The 24,011-nt window shown below is 39.8% G+C and overlaps 1 protein-coding gene across 1 annotated transcript in view; it reads right to left on the bottom strand.

Annotated features, from left to right (window-relative positions):
- LOC117294744 (prominin-1-A-like) overlaps positions 1–24,011 on the bottom strand; it is an 81,102-nt gene that overhangs the window by 30,541 nt on the left and 26,550 nt on the right. Inside the window, exon 5 of the mRNA XM_033777259.1 lies at positions 6,859–6,979. Within this exon, the coding sequence (XP_033633150.1) occupies positions 6,859–6,979 (121 nt within the window). The remainder of the gene's footprint in view (positions 1–6,858; positions 6,980–24,011) is intronic.

The following is a 24,011-nucleotide window of genomic DNA, read 5'->3' as shown; positions in this document are numbered from 1 at the left end:
CGAGTTCTGTGAAGAACTACATGTACAGGCGTATTACTCGAGTGGGACTCAAACCAAGGACCTTTGCAATTCTAGAGCAAAGTCTTGCTATTTAAACTAGACCACCGAGATTGCCCAGAGCTTGAGGCAGTTTGAATTCTATATCTTATTAGCAGCAGGTACTGCAACAATTTAAAAACTTGTTATTCAAACTTGTTAAATAGTGAAACTGGGATCGTCTAATACTTTTCAAGACCATGGCTCATTTTGGGAGAAATAAAAATACACAAGACACTTGTAGTTTAAAGTGTTCACTGCACTGGATCAATATTTCTTTTACACGACCAGAATCAAAATGAGGGTGAAAAGGTTCAACAATACCATAAAATTGTTTTGACACTGACACAAATTTTCTCTTATTTGTCTTAAAGACACTGGACATTATTAGTTATGGTCAAAGACACGTCTTCTCACTGGGTGTATCTCAACATATGCATAAAATAACAAACCTGTGAAAATCAGAGCTCAATTGGTCATCGAAGTTGCGAGATAATAATGAAAGAAAAAACACCCTGGTCACACAAAGTTGTGTGCTTTCAGATGTTTGATTTCGAGACCTCAAATTCTTAACAGGAGGTCTTGAAATCAAATTCGTGGAAAATTACTTGTGTCTCTAAAACTACGTCACTTCAGAGGGAGCCTTTTGTCACAATGTTTTATACTACCAACCTCTCCCCATTACTTGTTACCAAGTAAGGTTTTATGCTAATAACTATTTTGAGTAATTACCAATAGTGTCTACTGCCTTTAACTTAAGAATTGAAAATACATTCATCGAACTCAAAGTCAACATTTTGAAAAAAAATTCTGTACCCATAATTGAAGACAATACACAGTGGAAGGTTATTTAATTGACAACAAAGACTGCTGCAAAACACTGCCACGAAACACTAGGATCCCCAGGTCACAATTCCAGTTGAACCTAGTTAACTGGGGTCAACTGGTTCAACTGGATAGTGATCAAACTCGTCCATTTTCCATATTAACCAACTGGTTTGGACTAGGTTTAACTGTGTTCAACTAGGTTGAAATTATAAACCAGTTGGTCTCTGTCCATTTTCCATATTAAACCAACTGGTTTTAACTGTGTTTAACTAGTTTATCAACTGGTTTCAACTAGTTCCAGTTAAACCCAGTTTAACTAGGTTCAACTGGAATTTCGACCTGGGTCTCGAGTTTCCCCCGTCCTAACTTCAAGGGTTCAATTCGTCCCAACGTCTTTGGATACGGAACTGCATGAACTTGTCCTATTTCCAAAGATTAATCCTAAGTTAGGAAGAGTTTGGTGAAACCGACAGCTGGACTTGTCAAGTCCTAAGTTTACTGGCTCAACCCTAAAATCAATGGCCTCTGGCCTGCGGAACGTGTACATTTTTAGTCCTGCACTCTTAATCAATAACTCAATTACCAGGAGCCCCGAAATGTGCAAAACCAATTTCGTGAAAACCCACACAAACTGCACTAACAACTTAATACCCCTGAGCGACGAGATAAACATCTTCAAGTCAGACCCTTTTGTGTTAGAACAAGGGAAGGGGGAAAGCGGGCAATGCATATGTACATGTATCACGTACATGTAGGTAGAATTAATCATTTCACACGCGGGAAAAGAAAGCAAAAGAGAGAAAAAAAAGAAAAAAAAGTTTAGGAAATGCATGACAAAAGTAAAATTTCCTTGTACCACTGAATCATTGCCTAAGTTTGGGAGTCCAGGTCAAAGTACATTGTACGAGGTATGCACACGTCACATCCATGTCATTGAAACCATGGTTACTTGTCAGACCTTACTACATGTATGAGTATGTACGAGCACGTCATGTATGTACATATCATGTTCACACACAAAGTACACAATCTGTCATTTTTGTTGATTTATTTATCAACAAAATGTAATGATAAGATTAAAGAGAACACATGACTGATGATTCATTAAGGATCAAAACTTGTTCATAACCCCCCCCCCCCCACCTTTACTTTTTGAGGGTGTAATATTGTACGCTATGTATGGTCCAGTAGCCTTTATGAAATATGGTAAGCGCTAAGAGATGTCACAAGAAAATTTTGACTGGCCCTCTGTGTTTTAACTGAATTTTTTTCAAATACTGTTTCCAAAGTTTTTCCACCACTTTTTTTGTATGTAGGCCTACATGTATATGGTACACAATTGCACTGAGTGACTTGGGTCATCGTGATACAGTGGTTGGACTGCAGTAATAAGCCATTTGCGAGTTAGATTTGAGTAATGTCAGGTACAATGACTCGCTTAGTTACGATGCACTGCTACATGTACTGTACATTTGAATTCCTCAGACTAACGAGACAGTTGCTACGCCAAGTGATTAGGGGCAAGATTTTGTATAGCAACCTCCAGGATGAGCAACTTTGGTACATGTAGTTATTTATATATAGCTTTGTGCCATACACATCCATTCAGAATTGTGTATAAGAATAAGAATAATAAGACTTGTAATGCGCACATATCCACCCTGCTAGGTGTTCACTGTATCTTACGTAATAATGCAAAAGCTTGCCCCTAATCACGTGGCGTAGCAACTGTCTCGATAGTTCGAGAAATTCAAATGTAAGCAGTGCATTGTAACTAAGCGAGTCAATGTACCAGACATTATTCAAATCTAACTCGCAAATGGCTTATTGCAATCACATGGTTGTACATGTAGTTCGAATCCAGACAAAGCCAACCACTGATTTCACAAGGACTAGAATAAGTATAGAGTCCTTGCATGTGACGTCACACGCTCAAAAAGGGCGATCACTGAGGCCACATAGTGCCCTCACTGGAGCCACAAAACGCCCTCAATGGGGCCACAAAATGGCCCTCACTGAGTTCGAGGGAGGCAAATCATTGGATGATACATTTAGCTGGATTGTTTGTGCACAACACTGTGCGCGTGACCTCAGCGTCCTTGTAACATAGTGTTATGCAAGGGGTAAAATGTAGTTTTTGAGTCACAATTTCTTGATTTGCCCAATTCGTATTCATACATGTAAACGTTAAACCATTGTTGGTATTGAAAGAGATTGGCTGTTGCCAGCTTGGTTTTTATATCCCCTTGTGGGAGTTTGCCGAGTTTGCCTTGACAGGAATATCATCTAAACAAACAACACCCAAAAGAAAAAAAGAAAAAAAGAAAAAAAAAAAAAACACAAGACTAATTGCACACAGACATGAAAGAACTTCAAAAGAACTATAAATGAGGTAAGTGCAATAAATTGCTTATCAGTTTGTCGTAGACATTATTCACAAATACTTTGAATGTGCATATAACAGTACATGTAGGTGTGGATTGAGGTGCATGCTGGTCTAGCTAGCGATCCAAGTTTGATCGCTACATGTAGCTAGACCATCAACCGCCTCATTGAGGTATACATTGTATGCAAAAAAGTATATACATTTGCAGCATTGTACAAAAGCGTCTCTTTGCTTTTCAAACTCCAACCAGCATATGAACACTTGGACATTGGCCTACAGCCTCTCAAATATTGACATTTCATTTCACCTTCAAAATGCCCAACAACTGTGTTTACCATCTCAATGCCAAATGCACACAATGTGATCAATTGTCTGCAAACTGGGGTAAACAAAATTGACCTTGTCATCAATCATGGCTGTTCAAATTTGGTCACTTTGAAAAGTTTGAACACTTGATCAAATTATATATAGTGCCAAGGTGTATCATTGATGTTTACACGATAAAATTACATTAAACATGCTCCACAAAGACACGGAGTGGTTTCCAACGGACAACAAGCCCAGTATTAGTTAAAATTAATTTACAAATTGCGCCTTTCATGAACGCCCCCCCCCCCCCCCATTCTGGCCAACAGGACCATTTAGATAGATAGATAGATAGAACGATAGATAGATAGATAGATTTATTTATTGTCCACGCTAAAAAAAACTAGAAACTTGACATCCACTGGCCAAATATTGATTTGACCAGTTTAGTCTTGAACAATTGAATCTGAATGAGAAAAAAAGAAAAAATCATGTGTGCAAGAAAACCAACTTGAATGCATTATTAGCAACAAAGAAACCCTAGTGAACGTGAATATGTGTTAATCAAATTCTGGCCTTAAAATAACCCAGGGGCACCCACAATAGTTGCTGTGGTCAATTGCTGTGGTGCCCCATGCTTCTTCTGTGGTGCCCTTTGCGTTATCCTCATAGAAGTAAGGTTACAATGTATATAGAAGTGCCCCTTACCAAAGATACGTAAGGCCTGGAAATTTAATGAACTGTTTCTGAAATTCGCCGGTACCTTTAAATGATCAAAGTAAGTGGTTAAATTGTAAGTTTGATTTTTGATACTGCCATGACCAATGACCAAGGAGAGGAAATAAAAGTAGGCCTAATTCCATGTTCCGTTTATATAATCACAGCATCACATGTTTCACATCCGAGTACATGTATAGGTAACTATAGGTCAGTTCAGTTTCCCACTACCTGTTTCTCACTCACCAAATTAGCCCCAAACCTTTAACCCCCACCTAAAAAAAAAAATTAAAAAAATGAAATCTCCCCCTTATCGACAAGCCAAGTATAAAATCAAGACTCTACAAAAATCAATTAGTATAACATTGCTCATGGTTACTTAAAGGCACTGGACACCTTTTGTAATTGTCAAAGACCAGTCTTCTCACTTGGTGTATCCCAACATGTATGCATAAAATAACAAGTCTGTGAAAATTTGAGCTTAATTGGTCGTCGAAGTTGAGAGGGAATAATGGAAGAAAAAACACTCTTGTCACACAAGTTGTGCGCTTTCAGATTCGAGACCTCAGCTGAGGTCTCAAATTCAACTCAAATATTTTTGTGAGAAATTACTTCTTTCTCAAAGGAGCCGTTTCTCATAATGTACACTATCAACAGCTCTCCATTGCTCGTTACCAAGTAAGTTTTTATGCCAACAAAAATTTTGAATGATTACCAATAGTGTCCAGTGCCTTTAATCTGTAGATACATGCCAGATGCACATGATGTAACCTCAGCCATTTAGGGGTGGAAATGACCGCCAGAAAATAGACATCCTGCCCTTTTCCCCCTTCTAACCTGCGGGCTGGCTTGAGCCCTGAGGTCACTTTCCCCCCTAGGGGCAAACGTTTATTTTTCTGCGAGTCCATTAGACAAAAATTACATGAATCATGGTGTGGCCATCTTTGTCAGATACCTTGTATACACAGTACCAATGACAGTGCAAGTTCTCATATCATGAAGAGGCACCAGACTTCTTTTGTTATTCCCTTCTAGGGGGTGCGATATGGCGACCCCATACCGGAAACATGTTTGAGCTTGGGTCATTGGTTGAGTGTTTTTAAGCGATTTCGGTTGAACCGTGGTGATGAGACTGTTCAGACCATTAACGGTAATCGACTTGTTTGGTCGATTAGGCTTGGTTTCCAGATGGCTGACTGTAAAAACTTTTGAAAAATGTAATTGAATTGTTTTTAAAATGAAATACCCTGAACCATAATAATTATGAATAATGTTGATACAATTACAAAGACTACAGTTCTTCTCAGGGGGAAACCCAGTGAAAAGCTAAATAAACGCACCCATCGTTTTGTTGCCAACATGTATTTTAAGAACATTAATTTTCAAAGATGTACTGTACGTACATGTGTTGCATACACATCTACGTCATGAACTGTTTCTAGTTAGGCCTACCAAACCGTTTTCGCATACTTTAGCTATCTGAAATTGTTTCGGTCAGTGCCTTGTATAAACTACTGCCCTCACAGTCCTGAACAAGCAGTTCTTTGTTTTTTGACCTCTGCGTTGCAAGCTAAAGTACACGTACATGGGCCAGCTGGTTTGAATCAATGTATTAATTGCGACAAGGATAGAGAACAATATCACAGGATGTGAGCTGGTCTCTCACCACCAGGCGTGCTCTGGCTGTAGTTCTGGAGACATTCACTCCGGAATGTTGGGGATTGTGGGTTCGAATCTCAACCAAGTTGCTGTGGGTTTTAGTGGACTCTGACAGCACTGAGTATAATACAGTGCTTTACTACACAACAGCTGGGTCTAAAAAACCGTGTTTCACTCAAACTAACAGGACTTAGTCTTAGACCTATGGGTCTTAGTCTAGATCAACCGGCCAAGGACAGTAGGACTTCAGACTTTTGGTTCCGTGGCTGACCTGTGTCTGACCCACGTCTGCCCCATGTCTGACCCATGTCTGAACCCTGTCTGAACCCTGTCTGATGTATGTTAGACCCAAGTATGCCCGAGCCATGTCTGACCCGTCTGACCCATGTATGTCTGACCCCTGTTTGACCTATGTATGTCTGACCCCTATCTGACCCATGTACATGTATGTCCAACCCCTGATTGACCCAACTATGCTGAGCCATGTCCGACCTCCGTTTTACCCCTGTCCGACCCCAGTCTGATCCCTGATTGACCCATGTAAGCCTGAGCCATGTCTGACCCCAGTCTGAGCCAAGTCTGACTCGAGTCTGACCCGTCTGACCCATGTATGTCGGACCACTGTTTGACCCACGTATGTCTGACCCCTATCTGACCCATGTATGTCCAACCCCTGATTGACCCAACTATGCTGAGCCATGTCCGACCTCTGTTTTACCCCTGTCCAACCCCAGTCTGATCCCTGATTGACCCATGTAAGCCTGAGCCATGTCTGACCCCTGTCTGACCTACGTCTGACCCCAGTTTGACCTATGTCTGACCCCTGTCTGATCCCAGTCTGACCACTATTTGACCCATGTATGTCTGAGCCATGTCTGTGCTGGTCCAGCAGGTATTGAACCTTGACCACACCATCTCTTTCTTACCTCGAGTGCTCCAGTCAGGAATGTCTGCCCATCTTCGGTGATGTTTATTAAACCTGGTTTAGCCGTGTCATAAGAGTGTCCAATGAAGTCATTTGAGAAGTTAGTGTAGGCCATTCCAGCACTGTACAAAAGAAGGAAACAGTTTTTAAACATGTGCATAATATACAATTACTATAAAGGTTACTTAATTTTAGCTTTTAAAAACATTGTGTTCACTTTACGTAGTGCGAACCAACATTCACCCAAAAAAGGGAAAACAAGTATCATATTTCTCATCAAATACAGTATGACATTTCAGACTATGTATCATAATTGTTAATTAGAACGTGTAAGTTTTGAATGAATCTGAGATATTAGACGATTTTTTTTCTTGTCAATTCTGTAATGTTCCTTTAAAAGGTCAACAAAGACCCCTCCCCGAACCCCCACCAATGATATATGGCAGGATTATAAGCTCAGTCTGCAACCACACACTGATCACTATCCCCCACCTACTAGCAGCTGCAGCTTCTGGTCTGGTGACCCGTCTCTTCATTGTATCCCGTATTGTTTATTGACAGGGTTAAAGCAAGACGCTGATCATCAACAACTTCCACTTTCGTCTCACACAGCTGCTTTAAAGACAGTGGACACTATTGGTAATTGTCAAAGACCAGTCTTCTCACTTGGTGTATCTCAACATATTTGTAAAGTAATAAACCTGTGAAAATTTCAGCTCAATCGGTCGTCGAAGTCTCGAGATAGTAATGAAAGAAAAAACACCCTTGTCACACCAAGATGTGTGCTTTCAGATGCTTGATTTCGTGACCTCAAATTCTAAATCTGAGGTCTCAAAATTAAATTCGTAGAAAATTACTTTTTTTCTCAAAAACCAAAGTTACTTCAGAGGGAGTCATTTCTCACAGTGTTTTAAACTATCAACCTCTCCCCATTACTCGTTACCAAATAAGGTTTTATGCTAATAATTAATTTGAGTAATTACCAATTACCAATTACCATGTACATACATGTACATGTACAATGTACACCATACATGTAGCATTGCAGTCACTTCAAAGGACATCGCTTAATCTATTGTACTGTACAACCACAAAACTATCTTTTAAAGGCAGTGGACACTATTGGTAATTACTCAAAATAATTATCAGCAAAATAAACTCACTTGGTAATGAGTAATGGGGAGAGGTTGATAGTATAAAACATTGTGAGAAACGGCTCCCTCTGAAGTGACGTAGTTTTCGAGAAAGAAGTAATTTTCCACAAATTTGAATTCGAGACCTCAAGTTTAGAATTTGAGGTCTCGAAATCAAGCACCTGAAAGCACACAACTTTGTGTGACAAGGGTGTTTTTTTCTTTCATAGTTATCTCGCAACTCCGACAACCAATCAAGCTCAAATTTTCACAGGTTTGTTATTTTATGGATACTATGTTTAGATACACCAAGTGACATTTACCAATAGTGTCCATCGCTTTAACATAGGCTTAATGGGTTAGATTTGCACTCTAAACTGAACACTTCATGTTCCATCCACAAACTGCTGAACATGCAAAATATGAAGACAGAAATTGTCTCATTATTCTCTCAAGTTGAACTTGAATTTGACAATAGAGCATCCAAAAGCAAACACGAACTGTTTGAAGGAAACGTATTCTTCAATGGACGTTACACAATGTACCACTCAAGAAAATGGTTCAAGACCAAGGAGATCTGTCAAATGAAGACAATGGACCTTGTGCATTGACGTCATTGCGCCACAATCTTAGAGGTACGTATAACAATGGAAACGAATGCGCACAGGATGGGCCAACATGAATTACATTTAGAGCCAAGGGCTCCGTACTCAAATGTCATCAAGGTATTAGTATGGTTTTGAGGCATTGCATGGTGAGGTATCAATAGTGACAGTAACGTTAAATGAAGCATTTTGATAAACCTCCAGCAAGCGATATTTTTGTTCTCGCATTTACGCATGCGGCGTGAATTCAAACATGATTTATCACCGACATTATGTCAAGATGGACCTTCATTACACAATGGTTAACTGCACATTTGTGAATTTGGTCTTATAGAGAGGATTGGACCAACAGTGTATTATACAAATATTGACTGCTTCGAGTGCTGTGGTTAAAACTACAACACCCGAGGTGATCCCCGGAGCGTTCTATTTTCCCGAGGTGCAGCTGAGAGAAAATGGAACGGTCCGGGATCACCGAGGGAGTCATACTTTTAACCATAGCACTCCAAGCAGTCAATATTTGTTTGATAACACTCCAACAGACTATTTATCATCCTTATACACGTAACGTTCGTACGCGTGTTTTAGAATACACAGATGCACAACTGATTGGGTTCGAGGTGGGTAAAAAGATGTCTGGGTACTACACGCTGGCTGCGTGATAGTCGACGGACTATCACACGGCCACCGTTTCTAGTAAAACTAAAAGACATATCATGTGATGCACTCTAAACCAATGAAAAGGCAGACTGTTTGTAAGGGGTGTTATAAAACACCATAGACACTAATAAGTCAATATTACATAATACAACTGTACTGCAATGACAGTGCATGATAGTGATGTGTGTATAGTGGTTGGAACTGCATCATTTTCTTTTCATAGATCAATGTTCTAACCATTGAACATTCCAAAAGATAGCAGAGTGGCAAGTGATGATGTCATCTACAAGTGGGTTTGTCTCTTAAAGGCACTGGACATGTTGCGTAAATTCATAGAGCTGCTTAAAGGCAGTGGACACTATTGATAATTACTCAAAATAATTATTGGCATGAAACCTTTCTTGTTGACGGGTAATGGGGAGAGGTTGATGGTATAAAACATTGTGAGAAATGGCTCCCTCTGAAGTGACGTAGTTTTCGAGAAAGAAGCAATTTTCCACGAATTTGATTTCAAGACCTTAGATTTAGAACTTGAGGTCTCAAAATCAACCATCTAAACGCACACAACTTCGTGTGACAAGGGTTATTTTTCTTTCATTATTATCTTGCAACTTCGATGACCGATTGAGCTCAAATTTTCACAGGTTTGTTATTTTATGCATATGTTGAGATAAACCAACTGTGAAGGCTAGTCTTTGACAATTACGTGTACCAAAAGTGTCCACTGCCTTTAAGCACAAAAAGTAGCTAAGCACTACAGAATTATGCTTACCATAATAAAGTTACCAGCCAAATTACCATGACATGTGTACAATTTGCGACTGGTGTACTGCTAATTTCTGCTAAGCAGAAGTTTGTTAAGCAATTATTGCTGCTAAAACAACTCTATGAAGTTGGGCGCTGGCCTTGGGCTAGCAGTCGATTGTCAATTTTGAGCCCAGACAATGAAATACTTTTTCCTTTAAGTTGTGATGAGGCCACCAAGCACAGATACATGTACAAACACAATGCCACTGTTCACTGTTTGACTCATCCTTATCATGTGGATTAGATCGTAGATGAGCTCTATCTGACTGGATTTGATTGAGCTGTGATTACTGCCACAGTAAACAGCTGTCTTGCACTTAATAACCACACTAGACCTTCAAAGAAGGCAACATGTTGTGGCAGAGTTGAAGTTGTACTTTTTAGATCACTCAGTGGCCAAACAGTGTGAACAAACTGCAAGTGACCATGGAGAAAGGGGGGGGGGGCTATGGAACGTAAGATTAATCCTACATGTAAGTTAGGAAGAGTTTGGTGAAGGAAAAAGCTGAAGAAAAAGAAAAGACCGTCACCCCAGAAGTGTCCAGACTTGGGTTTAGAAGAGAAGCATGGGACTGGATTGAAGATTCTTAACAGAGTGTAAACTTGAAATTGTTCTGAGATTGGGGAGCCTTGCCTTTAAGCGCTTTCTGGACAATGAGCGTCAGCTTGAAGATGATTCATTTAGAAATAGGGAGCCAGTGAAGTTGTTTCAGAATGGGGGTGATAGAACAGGATTTTCTGGACAGTGTCCTGATGCGGGCTGCAGTGTTTTGAGGGCTTATACAAAAAGTTTGTAGATTTAAGCTAAAGCACACAGTGAGTGGTGTAAATCAAAGAGGTATTGACTTTCAAGTTGAAGCACTTCCTAATAGTAGCCTTGCAATGTACCCCTGGGCCCCAAAGAGTTGTAGCAGGAAAAATCTGGTCACTTGTGTGGTGCTCTGCGGAGCTCCTGCCCCCATACTAATAGGAAAGACCAGAAGAGGCAAGAACAGTGCACAACCACAACCATGCAATCATCATTTCACAAATTGTCCATGTCACTTTCTTATTTGACAAAATACCAAAGACACCCTCTACACAGCACCAAGATGCATCGGCATGCAAATTTTGTTTGTCAACAAAAAAGGATGGAAGTTCAAGGCACGTATTGCATATTTAAATTTTCAATGGCTAAAGCTGAGAAACAAAAAGTTGGGAAATCAGTTGATCAGCTGAGAAGTTGCCTTATTATTATTATTGATATTATTGTTTACATATTTCTGGTAACGACACCAAGGATGTCTAAAAGTAAGTGAACTTAGCCCACAAGCCTGAGGAAACATGTAAACAAGGGCGCTTGCTACATTTGTACGTGAAACACTTGGGTTTAACCCCAACTCTTCCTCGTTAAGAGTTATGGGTTCTTTTACGTGCACTACCAACTTAGTACGTGAGGTCTACAGCTTAATTTCACTCCCAAGGACAAAGCAATTTTGATCATGTATCTGTATTGTGGCGTGTCGTGGCCGAGCGGTTAAGAGCACCAAACTCAAGCTCTGCTGTTTCTGCATAGCAGAGTGTACAATAGGTTCGAATCCCTGTCGTGACACTTGTGTCCTTGCTCAAGACACTTCACTATAATTGCTTCTCTCCACCCAGGGGTATAAATGGGTACCTGTGAGGGCAGAGTTGATTATTGTAATTGATAAGCTTAGTGTGCTACATATTTGGCGGCACAATGCTGTATACTCCCCAGGGAGCTGAGATGGTTTAAGAAATGATTTAAGGCCCAGTGACCAGGGGTTATAATGTCGAAGCGCCATGAGCGTCACTGCGCGACGGACCTGAGCGCTATATAAGAAGCCACTATTCTATTATCTTGCTCAAGGACACAAGTGCCATGACTGGGATTCAAACCTGAAATCTGCTGATTACAAAAAAACAGAGCTCGAGTCCAATGCTCTTAACCATTCAGCCACTTTTTTTGCTTCATCAGCGTGAGGTACAGCTGGAACTGAACTGTAACACTCAATATCGATAACTTATACTTCTTGGCAAGTGATCAGTAATCTAAATAGATTCTGATGTACCCTTGTAATGACTCACGTACACGTACCGTTACCACTGAGCACTCCGCACTATGCCACACATAAGAATTCAATTCCGTTTGGGTAATTCACGCAGTTCCAATGTATCCTCCAGATAACCAGACTCGGAGTGTTATCACATTCAGTGAATCACAACATTTGGGGACATGACAGTCATCTGATTTCTGTCACGCAATCTACTCCATAAGATTTTCCGACAAGTGCACTGTGCGCCTATTCTGAGACTGCATATAAGTTCATGAACGGATATTCTCGCTAACTGTGGAACGTTGTTTCAGTTTGTGTTCGTGTGAACACGTATTTTTACTCTAAAAACAAGGTCGCAAAGGAAAGGTTATAAATGTAAACAGGTAGCTTTACTTTGTAAATGGTACATTCATTAGGAAATAAGGGATAAATTTTGAGCGTGAATACAGGATGTTCAAATTTGTGTACAACTCTACAGAGTGTACATGGTTACACATACATACTGTTCCAAAGTTACTTTCTTAAATAAAGAGACCCCTTGCATATAAACATGAAACGCTACACGTTTCCACATACGAAAAACAGCTCTTGTTCAATCATTTGACCTCTTTGACCCCTGTGAGGGTGCTTTTTGATCCAAGTGTGGGTGCGTTTTGAGCGCGTGACGTCACATGAAGGGGCTCATACAAATGCTTGCAGACCAACATTACAAAACTTTCTTGGATATCATTTGTGTGGAGTAGTGAATTGGGTCTCTTTTCCATAAGCCATTTTACGGTATGGAGGACACAATACTATTATTTGGTTCGGGATAAATTGTTTTTTATACATCCACAGCAAACAGTGCACTTTTTTAGGGTCCAGCAGTTATGGTAAAGCGCCTTGCTCAAGGGCACAAGTGTCATGACAGGGTATCGAACCCACACTCTGCTGCTGTCGACACCAGAGCTTGGGTCTGGTGAAATAGACCGCTCAGCCACTTAAACACGACACAAGCCTTGGCGGAACAATCAGAGTGTACATTCCCTTTTCTCTCCAGGAGATAACTTTGGCGATCATAGAATTCACAATAAGGACTGACAGCGAATGTCAAAATAGGGATAGGCAATGCTGCCGATGATGTGTGTGTGGGTTTGTTGCGGGCTAAACATAGAACATGACAAAGTCTTTATCACATTGCAGGTCTGACACTTCACGGAGCCAACAAAGGCGATTGGCTCCATGCCCCCTGGTCTTGCCTTGGTGTCCTTCAAATGCTCCAGTAAAAATTTACAAATTCCTCATACATTGTTTTAGCAAGAAAAATAGCCTTGGTGCCCGAGCCCTTTCAATGGTGAAGCATACAGGCCTGCATTGATAAGGCTGGTCGTGGAATACCACCGTGTCAATCATCATACAGGCCTGCATTGATAAGGCTGGTCATGGAATACCACCGTGTCAATCATTGGGAAATTCTCTCAGTGAATCTAAAGCAGTGTTGTGTATTAATAAGGGAATCAATGTGTGGTGAAGAGGTTTTCAACTAGTGGTTTAATCCCAACGAGGCCAGGTTCTTGATAATTTTACTGAGACGAAGTCGAGGTAAATTATCAAGAACCAGGCCTCGGCGGGTTTAAACCACTAGTTGAAAACTGATTCGACACACTTTGATTCCCATTCATAACTACATTTTTGGTCAAAAACATCCACATTTTTGGGTCAAAAAGTAAAATAAATGGAATAATTATAATTGTTCAATGATTTCTTTCAACACAACACCCCTCCAGCTATGAAATGGTAAAGCCCTTCGCCGCCCTTCGGTAAACAACTCCTTATAAGGGAATGCTGTGCGCGTCACGTGTTTCGCGTGATGTGGCACAACTGTTTCACCCGTTGCTCTCGACCAATAGGAATGAAGAAACTGTCTTATAAGCTTGCGTGTCACGCCCATGTTTCAACACTTTTTACTGGTCATAAACAAAGGTTTATACACACCCACGTGAAGCGCTCTCCACCAATAGGAATAGCAAAACTGTCTGAGGTGTTTAGGAATGTATAATTTGTTAACCATTGAAAAGAAAGTTGTGTTGTGTTGTGTGAACTATTAATAAATGTTTTCACATTGTTTCTCAAAAAAATCTAAAATCTGACATCAGTGGGAAGTATATCATGCCTGAATCAAAGTGAACACAACCAGTGAAGGGCTCTCTTGGTCGTGGTACTAGAACCCTACATGTACATCTAAAACTATATTGTTGGTTTTGGTGTTTTTCTTGAATCTTAAATGTCTAGGGCTCTGTTTGGTATTGGTCTTTCTCTCAAACTTTACAGGTCTACATTTGTATGACTCAATCTTGGTCTAAAACTTTATCTTGGCTTTGGTCTTTGTTGTGGACCTTGCAGGTCTAAGACTTTATCTTGGTCTTTTTCGTGGACCTTACAGGTGTAGGACCTTACAGATCTACAAATCTTTATCAAAGACATTATCTTGGCTTTGGTCTTTGTTGTGGACCTTGCAGGTCTAAGACTTTTCTTGGTCTTTATCGTGGACCTTACTGGCCTGGGACCTTACAGGTCTACAAATCTTTATCTAAGACATTATCTTGGCTTTGGTCTCTGTTGTGGACCTTGCAGGTCTAGAACTTTATTTTGGTCTTCATCCTGATCCTTACATGTCTAGGGTTCTATCTTGGTCTTTGGCTGTGTCTTGGTCTTTGCCTGGAAATTTGACCAAATGTAGGTCTAGGACTCTATCGTGGTTTTGGTATTTGTCTTGAACCACACAGGTCTAAGACTTTGTCTTGGTCTATATCTTGGACCTACATGTAAGAGGTCTAGGACCTTACAGGTCTAGGTTCTTAACTTGGTCTTTACCTAGGACCTTACATGTCTCGGGTTCTATCTAGGTCTTGGGCTTTGGATTGGTCTTTGACTGTGAACTTTCAGGTCTAGGACTCTATCTTGGTTTTCGTATTTGTCTTGAACCTTACAGGTCTTGGACTTTATCTTGGACCTTACAGGCTGAGGACCTTAGGTCTAGGACCTTAACTTGTCTATCTTGGTCTTGGGCTGTGTCTGGGTCGTTGCTTGGTAACTTTTAGGTCTAGGACTTTGTTTGTCTTTGTCTAGGACCTTACAGTTCTAGGGTTCTATCCTAGTCTTTGGTTGGGTCTTGGTCTTTGCCTGGGAACTTGTACAAATGTAGGCCTAGGACTCTATCTTGGTTTGGGTATTCGTCTTGAACCACACAGGTCTAAGACTTTAGCTTGGTCTTTGTCTTGGACCTACATGTAAGAGATCTTGGACCTTACAGGTCTAGGTCCATTATTTGGTCTTTACCTAGGACCTTATGCCTATGGTCCTATCTTGGTCTTGGAGTGTGTATTGGTCTTTGCCTGTGAACTTTTATGTCTAGGACTCTATCTTGGTTTCCGTATTTGTATTGAACCTTACAGGACGTCTTCAGTTTGATCTTTGTCGAGTGAATGGCTGTATCTTGATCTTTGCCTTGGACCTTACAGGTCTTGAACTATGTCATCGTTCTGATCATGGTCTTGGTTTGGGTCAGTCTACATCTTGAGCCTGACTTGGTATCTGTCTTTGCTTGGTTATAAAATACACACGGTGGTCTCTATTCCGGCCTTAATTCCAGCTCTTGGCATTTTCACCGATCGTCTTCCACGTGGACAGGAGGCAGCTAGCATTTGGGTTAACTTATGTTCTTAGCTAATTTCCTGATTACACGTGTGCTTATATGTGACCCTTTCTGAAGACCTTGGGGGAAAAAATCATCAAATTAAATGCTGCACCGCATTCTCAAAAATATCCAGGTCTTCAACTTTGCAAAATGATGCATCATGCGCTTCCTCTAAGAGAATGAAGCCAACATCACGTTCAAAAAATAATTTAGGAAAAAACATCTTTTTAGGTTGTTAACAGGAAATTCTGTGCTGGCGACTAATCAAGGGTCTAGCAGTTAAACACTTAATTTTGGTTTATGAATATCAGTCAAGACACATCAGTAATCACACCTGTAGCCTTAGGTGATGGCTTATAATTAATTGAACAAGCATCTCGACTTTGTGCTAACTGACCTTAATTTAAACTCATGTTGTGCTTTGAATGTCTAAATTGAAATTGAATTAACACAATTATGATGAATGTGTCATGACCTTGACTCGATCATTAATAGTTGACATTTTGACATCCGACCCAAAAAAAGTATTTTTAAGCATATATGTACTGGGTTTTCTTGACATGACATGGAGACCTATTAGCAGCTGCAGGCAGCTTCACTGAATCTGCCAAAGCAGCTGCAAGTGTTCCAACACTGTACCCCACTTTCATTCAGCCAAAATTAGTAAAGTTCATGTCTTGAACTGAGTCGCCTCCTCTATGAATACATGTACATCAGTCAGCTCAGTTAGCTAAAAGATGTGTTGCATGCATTACTTTAAGTAACTTTTCACACAGAAACAATCAGATCTGGGATCTGCCACCTAGGGCCTGGGTCCAATACAATCGCCTTAAAACTGGCGGGGGTCATATTGCGATAAGACCTTGGTTCAGTTAGAATGGTTGGTGGACTACATGGTGATCTGCTTTTAATACTAAAAATACAAAGTTTCATCATCAAGACTGTCCAGAATAATTGCATGTTACTCTCCTCCCACCAGTCCCATGAGGGGTTGAAACATGGAACGCGTTTGTTCAAATTTGATCACGTCTTAAGTTAACTCTCTTTTATCCTAATGGTAGCCTGATAAAAAACCATGACTGTTGTGTGTATGGAACGTACTTGTACAATATGTTTAAATTGAACTGGACAGGTTCGGTGAAATTTCTCAACTTTTTGGAGAGGTTTCCGTGAGCTAGAACAGGAATTAGGCTACCATGTCGAACATGTCTTATAAAAGTTCTCTCCTTTGGGAAAAATCAACACAGAAGGAGTTCTTGAAATGAGGTCGGGTTGACAGCAATATTGAAATGGTTAGATCATTAGATGAGTATACATTGTGGGTTAAACATGACGTTAGCGTCGCTGTTACCTTTCCTTGCTTCTCACATCAGAGTATTCCAAATCATATCCTTCCTCCAGTTTAATAGCGAGGTCTTTAATAAGGAGTGAATGAAGGGGGAGTGACATCCTAAAGATCTATTCTCACTTAGCATTGAGAGTTTCAATCCAGAACAGGTTCACAACTGAGAAGTCTCCCAAAAAATCAGATAAATCTACTCAGCAACAGTAGAATACAGAAAGACAGTTCTCTAAAGAACAAACTCTACCTGGAAAGTCACACACATGGTGTTACTGCAAACCAAAAAAATATTATGTACGTGTTTTTTAAATTGATCTCACCATGCAATGCCTCAAATCCTATGTAGTTTCATTCCAGTTTAAAAAAGAAAATTATACAAGCTCGCCCCACCCAAACAAGGCTAAATGTATTGTAGAAGCCACTCTTGGTAAGGGGCTACAGAAGAAGAAACACCCAGGGGAGCTGAATATAGGAATTAATATGAGTCCTCTTAAAACAGCCTAGTTTGTAGGATGGAGGAAAATTGGAAAATTGCACCAACCAGTCAAAGAGTTTCAAACAGATGCGGTACATTGATTAAAGACACTGGACACTATTGATAATTGTCGAAGACTAGTCCTCACAGTACATGTGTATCTCAACATATGCATAAAATAACAAAAATTTGAAAATTTGAGCTCAATCGGTCGTCAGAGATGCGAGATATTAAGGAAAGAAAAAAACACCCTTGTCGCACCCTGGTCACACAAAGTTGTGTACTTTTCAGATGCTTGATTTCGAGAACTTGATTTCGTGAAAAACTACGTCACTTCAGAGTGAGCAGTTTCTCCAATGTTTTATACTATCAACCTCTCCCCATTACTCGTAATCAAGAAAGGTTTTATGATAACAATTATTTTGAGTAATTACCAATAGTGTCCACTGCCTTTAAAGCTGTTGTATATGGCACATCATTAAATCATGAGTGTACACATGGTATATGGTTAAAAGAAGCAGCAGCAGGAAACAAAGTCAATTACATACAACAATGTACTAGTACACACTGATGTGCACATAATAATAAATAATAATTTGTTCATTTATAATGCGCCAATTCCATAAAATGTACACAAGCGCATAACAAGCGCATTACAAGCGTACACAAGCGATGTACACATACATGTACATCAGGGCTCCAATTTGGTTGGAAATCCTCAAAATGGCATGTAGTTCAAGATGATTGCTAAACCACAAATTTTCTTACAAGACCATAAAGAAAAGAGAGGAAACAAAACTCCCTAGCACCTGAACACTGTTGCATTTAAAGACAGTGGACACTATTGGTTAATTGTCAAAGACCAGTATTCTCACTTGGTGTGTCTCAACAATATACATAAAATAACCAACCTGTGAAAATTTGAGCTCAATTGGTCGTCGAAGTTGCGAGATGATAATGAAAGAAAAAACACCCTTGTCACACGAAGTTGTGTGCTTTCAGATGCTTGATTTCGAGACCTCAAATTCTAAACTTGAGGTCTCGAAATCAAATTCGTGCAAAATTACTTCTTACTCGAAAACTACGTCACTTCAGAATGTTTTATACCATCAACCTCTCCTGATTACTTGTTACCAAGTAAGGTTTTATGCTAATAATTATTTTGAGTAATTACCAATAGTGTCCACTGCCTTCAACAGGTGGGCCAAATTTGATAGAGCTGCTTAACAGCACAAAATAGGGCTTGAAAATTTTCTGCCAAGGAACAGTTTGCGTAAAAATGCAGTCACAAATTGGACACAATGATGACAAGGCATTTAGGCTGGCAAACTTTTATATTTGATGTGATGGCTATGAAATTGGGCCAAGGGGGTTAGGTCATAGTTTCAAGATAAAGAGTGCCACACTTGCTCACTTACATATGATCATTTACTTGTAAATCGTTGACAAAGTAGGATGTTCAAATTTAAAATAATGTCCAGAAGACATCTATAAATCCCACTCCGAGGACTCAACTAAACTGACTGAAGACATTACAAAGTGTCAAACTTGCAACCTCCTGGGTCATAAATTTATGTCATCCTAGTTTACAAAATGTAGCTGTCAATAAATGCACAAGTGACATTGACGCCCAGATGTGTGACTCTTAGCCCGCTCCACACTAGACTTGACTTAAGTGCCAATCCTGTGCCATGGCAAGAAAAACTATCGTTTTTGTGGTGCTATGCATTCCCCAACCTGTTTCGCAGGCGGGACAGGGACTTGACAATCTTGCAGTCGCCTGATATGTAAATGTATTCACTTATGAATAATGCAAACATTGCTGCGTGATACAGGTTGTCCAATCGAACACATTCAAAAAGAAGACTTGTTCATTGTTATTAGTGGGGGTTAAAGCCATTATACGTACACTTTCAGAACAGAAAACAAAAATGAAGTTCACAGATTTACAAAAGGGTTTACAGAAGGTAATGGTGAAAGACTTCTCTTGAAATATTATTCCATGAAATGCTTTACTTTTTGAGAAAACATTAAAACCATTGTCAATTCTTGTTAGCGAGAATTACGGATTTGTTTAAAACACATGTCATGACACGGCGAAACGTGCGGTAACAAGGGTGGGTTTCCCCCGTTATATTCTCCTGACTACGATGACCGATTGAGCCTAAATTTTCACAGGTTTGTTATTTGATATAGAAGTTGTGGTACACAAAGTGTGGGCCTTTAGACAATACTGTTAATGAAAAATGTCCAAGGGCTTTAAGTACTTAGTTGAGAATCGAAATACATTTTTGAAGAGCCAATTAATAATGTCTTACAATGTCTTGCACTGTGATAGTGATATCCTAGAATATAATGAATATTTTACCGACAGGGTAGCGCTTCCACACTCCCATTGGTTTTGTAAATCTCCTCATGTGCAGGAGTAGAAAAAAAGACTCTGTGGAGTCCAATTCTCAGGTGCACATTTTGACGGCGAGCGGGCACAGCTTTACGGCTTCTTTGCTAGTTGGCGCTAATATACATACAGTACACATGTATTCTTAGGGACCTCTCACACGGGAACGGGACTTGACTCAAGTCTAACTCCACACCAAAAGGAGGACTGCAGATTCCTCGACCAATGAGAAAAGCCTGCACACATGATGCATCTCAGAAATTACAAAGTTGACACTCTTGGGGTTTTGGAAGATCTAATAGGGCAGCTGGTTTGCCGTTTTATGATCCCTGTAGCTTCAGCTGGCCAGGAGTATTATAAACCAATCTTTCCATAAAACTACTTCTGACATCTTTGCCTTTTGGTCATAATGTATCGCAGACCCATATAACCTAGATCATGCTATTGTACAGGTACATTATATTATTAAGCTAGCTCTTCCCGGTGGTCTTATTGGTGAGACACTGCTCTAGAATTGCAAAGGTTAGGGGTTCGAATCCCACTGAGTGTGTGCCTCTTTTGCTTTGTCAAGTTTTTTTCAATAATCAAGTATTGCCAGACTATTTAATGTGATTATATATTATCCCATTCCCACACAAACGCAACCTAAAACACACAAAACAAAACAAACAAACAAACAAACAAACACACATACAAACACACAAACAAACAAACAAACAAACAAACAAACAAACAAACAAACAAACAAACAAACAAACAAACAAACAAACAATCAAACAAACAAACAAACAAACAAACAAACAAACAAACAAACAAAACTTAATGACTAAATAATAACTTAATAACTACAGCATTAGAAAAAAATAAAGAAAGAGATGTCTGGTGCAATTGTCAAACTCCTTTGAAAACTAATTGAGTTTCCACAAGTTCTAGGTCAGTGAAGCGCAGGGCTAGAATAATTCAATTAAGACCACACTTTACTGCTGAAAGAAACGAGGATGGGTGAATCATTTTTTAAAAAAAAAACCCAGCATAAAGCTAAACTCTCCGCTGCAGTGAGGTCACCACTAGTGTCAGTTATGAATCAATGTGGACACTGACCACTGGGACAGGATCTGTCAGAAGTCCTTCATTATTTTGCTGAGAACGGAGGCATACCCTGGTGGTCAGTAGTCAGTATCTTATACACGACTTATACAATACTAATAACCCGACAGAGGGCGCGCTCTTCGAACTTAAATTAATCGGCGCAGCTGACGACTATAGGTTGGAAATCGAACCAAAGATTGTGATGCCCTCTATTGTTTGAATTGATGCATTCAGTGTGAGCTATGTATACATACAAACGATGGGTAGTGATTCATTCTGCCGTAGAATTGATCCATGCTAACGTCTTGGAACCAAGACTAGGTGGTCAGCAGCACTATGGATTTTTAGACGTGTTTTCAAGATTTTTAGACGTGTTTTCAAGACTTTTTCTCTTGACAGATAGAAGGACTTGCACCTGCCTGGAACTTTATCTCTGAAAGGGCAAGGCCATTTTGATCTTGCAAAGGGCACTGGAAAACCATAAAGTCTATGGGAAACTCTTGAAGGTCAAGACCAGGGGAAACGAAGGCCAGGGCTTCTGTGGACTCTGTGTCACTCCAGGCTTGCTTGTAGCTTAGAACTTCCACTGGAAAAAGCCATGAGCACTTTTTGTAGATACCGGTGCTATAGAAGACGTCATTATTATTATTATGAAATGGCATGCATGGAGTCCATGGTCTTTGCTGGAGGTTTATTGTAGTTTGAAAAGTCCTTTAGACTGGTGTGACTACTAAATGCTTATTTCAGAGCTTATATACATATACATGTGGCAAGACAATCTTAGGAGAACATACGTACATGTACATGATGTACAATGTACATTTAAATACCTCACCATGCAATGTCTCAAATCATGCAATTGAGTATCATACAAGTATATTTTAAGTAAAATTATTTTTGAGTATCAATTGATACATTTTGGGGGCATTATGGTACATGTTTGTATTTTAAAATACAATGGAAATCATTCACTCTGCGGTATAGGCCTATATGGCTAAGTCTAACTTTGCGGCAATTCGCTTTTAAGTACAGCCATGACAGCGACTACAGCTGTGGCTGTTGCTTAGTATGGGTGTTGCTGTGTCTAGTGCCCTTTAATCATTATTAGAGACTGTCGTTTACCTGTCCATGTACTTTTACAATTATATTTCACATACAAAGTCACCAAAACTTGACAGACGACGTGCAGGAGTGTAATTTCTGCGGTTGGCGGCTCACCAACGCCGCTTAGGAAACTTCCTCTCTGGAAATTGCAAATCTCACAGGCTATGGTTTATCAGTTGAACCTTTTCTGTTGGGGGTCATGGAAGTTCTTCAAGCGGTTTAAAAATAAGATCAGATTTCTACCTAGATTTACAATACCGGCCATATCTCGTTGGCCCCCCTGCCCCCTTTCAATGTTGGTTCTCATTGTTGCACGGTCATCTTCTGCGTTCCAGTCAATATTGAGTGGGGGGACGGGGGAGAGAATGTTTATTGTGTGGGGAAGTGGACAGGGGGCCAAGATTGTAGCTACACATGGTATAAAGATGGTTATGATGGGAAAATCCCCAAAATTTGTGTTTGCCTGAAATACCGTCTGCCAACGGTTTGTTAATTCATGGGTAAAACAATTTAATAGATTTTGGTTTTATACCCTCAGGACATCATGTTCACCGATGGGTGTTATGTTACTCTCACTGTTTACCCGTACTTCCCCCCCCCTTGAGTTCTGTGAACAAAATCACAGGCATATAACTCGGATTTGAACCCACAACCTTTGCTATTCTAGAGCAGTGTCAATACCAACTACATGTAGAACACAGAGATTTTTTTACAGAAGTCGTGAAAGTACTTACAGTGATAAGTTACACACATCGGTGTATGGGTAAAGCCGAAATGAATAAAACAATTTAGATCTCGGGTCTGAAATCCTTTGTTTGAAAACAGTGAAATGTTTTTTTAACAAATTTGTGACTCTGGTTACTGATTGAGCCCTAACTGTCACAGGTTTCTTATTTCATGTGTATGTTGGGTTTACATTTACTGTTGGATTGATCCATGTTCTGGTCGTTGACAAACCAATGTTGCCTACGCGCATCAAAGAAATCCATAGTTATAATAAATTTGGAGCAACCCCCACTATGTCTGTCAACGGTTTGTTAATTCATGTAAACAAGTAAATGTTGGGTCAAACAAAGTGCGGATATTGGTCTTTGGCAATTACCAATGCTGGCTGCAAGCTTTAAAGGGTTTGGGTACTTTTTGTAGGACACAAAACACAATGGTCACAGATAAAATTACAAACTCAAACAGTTGGAAGACAATGATGGAGAAAGCTTGGCCGTTAAATTATTACCTGACAGGCTGAGGTGCTGTAGTTTTTTTAGAAATGAGTAAAACAATGTCACAGAAAAAATTTTTGTCTCAGGAGACGAAAATTATTGTACAACTATTGGTATTTAAAATACCAACCGTCGCATTTCACAAAGAGTTAGGACTAACTTGGATTAATCTTAAGGTCTGCATGCTACAGTGCAGGGTTGGGACTCGTCTTATGTCATACGATTAATCCCAAGTTAGGAAGAGTTTTGTGAAATCGACAGCTGTACTGGTAAATATGTAGTACATGCTTAAATAATTTTTTTCTCCTCACACCGAAATTATTTTTGTGACATCGTGTGGCCTCGACTAATACCAATTGTGTCGCTCACGACTATTCACAACATACTTTATTTACAAAACACAATCAGACGTCAGTGACACAATCTTTCACTCAGTTCAATGTGAATTTTACTATAGGCCTATTGTGCCTGCGGCAAACAATGCCACAATGCATCTTGGCAATTAAAAATTAGTTGTGACTAGTGTCCAGGTCGCAACTGTTTAAGGTGTGACTAGTCCAGTAGTAAATTGCACTAGTCTCCCATGCC

Source organism: Asterias rubens, chromosome 9, assembly GCF_902459465.1.
Source record: "Asterias rubens chromosome 9, eAstRub1.3, whole genome shotgun sequence".
Lineage (NCBI taxonomy): Eukaryota > Metazoa > Echinodermata > Asteroidea > Forcipulatida > Asteriidae > Asterias > Asterias rubens.
The sequence above is the reverse complement of the archived record's forward strand: the minus strand, read 5'-3'. Positions and strand labels throughout refer to the sequence as shown.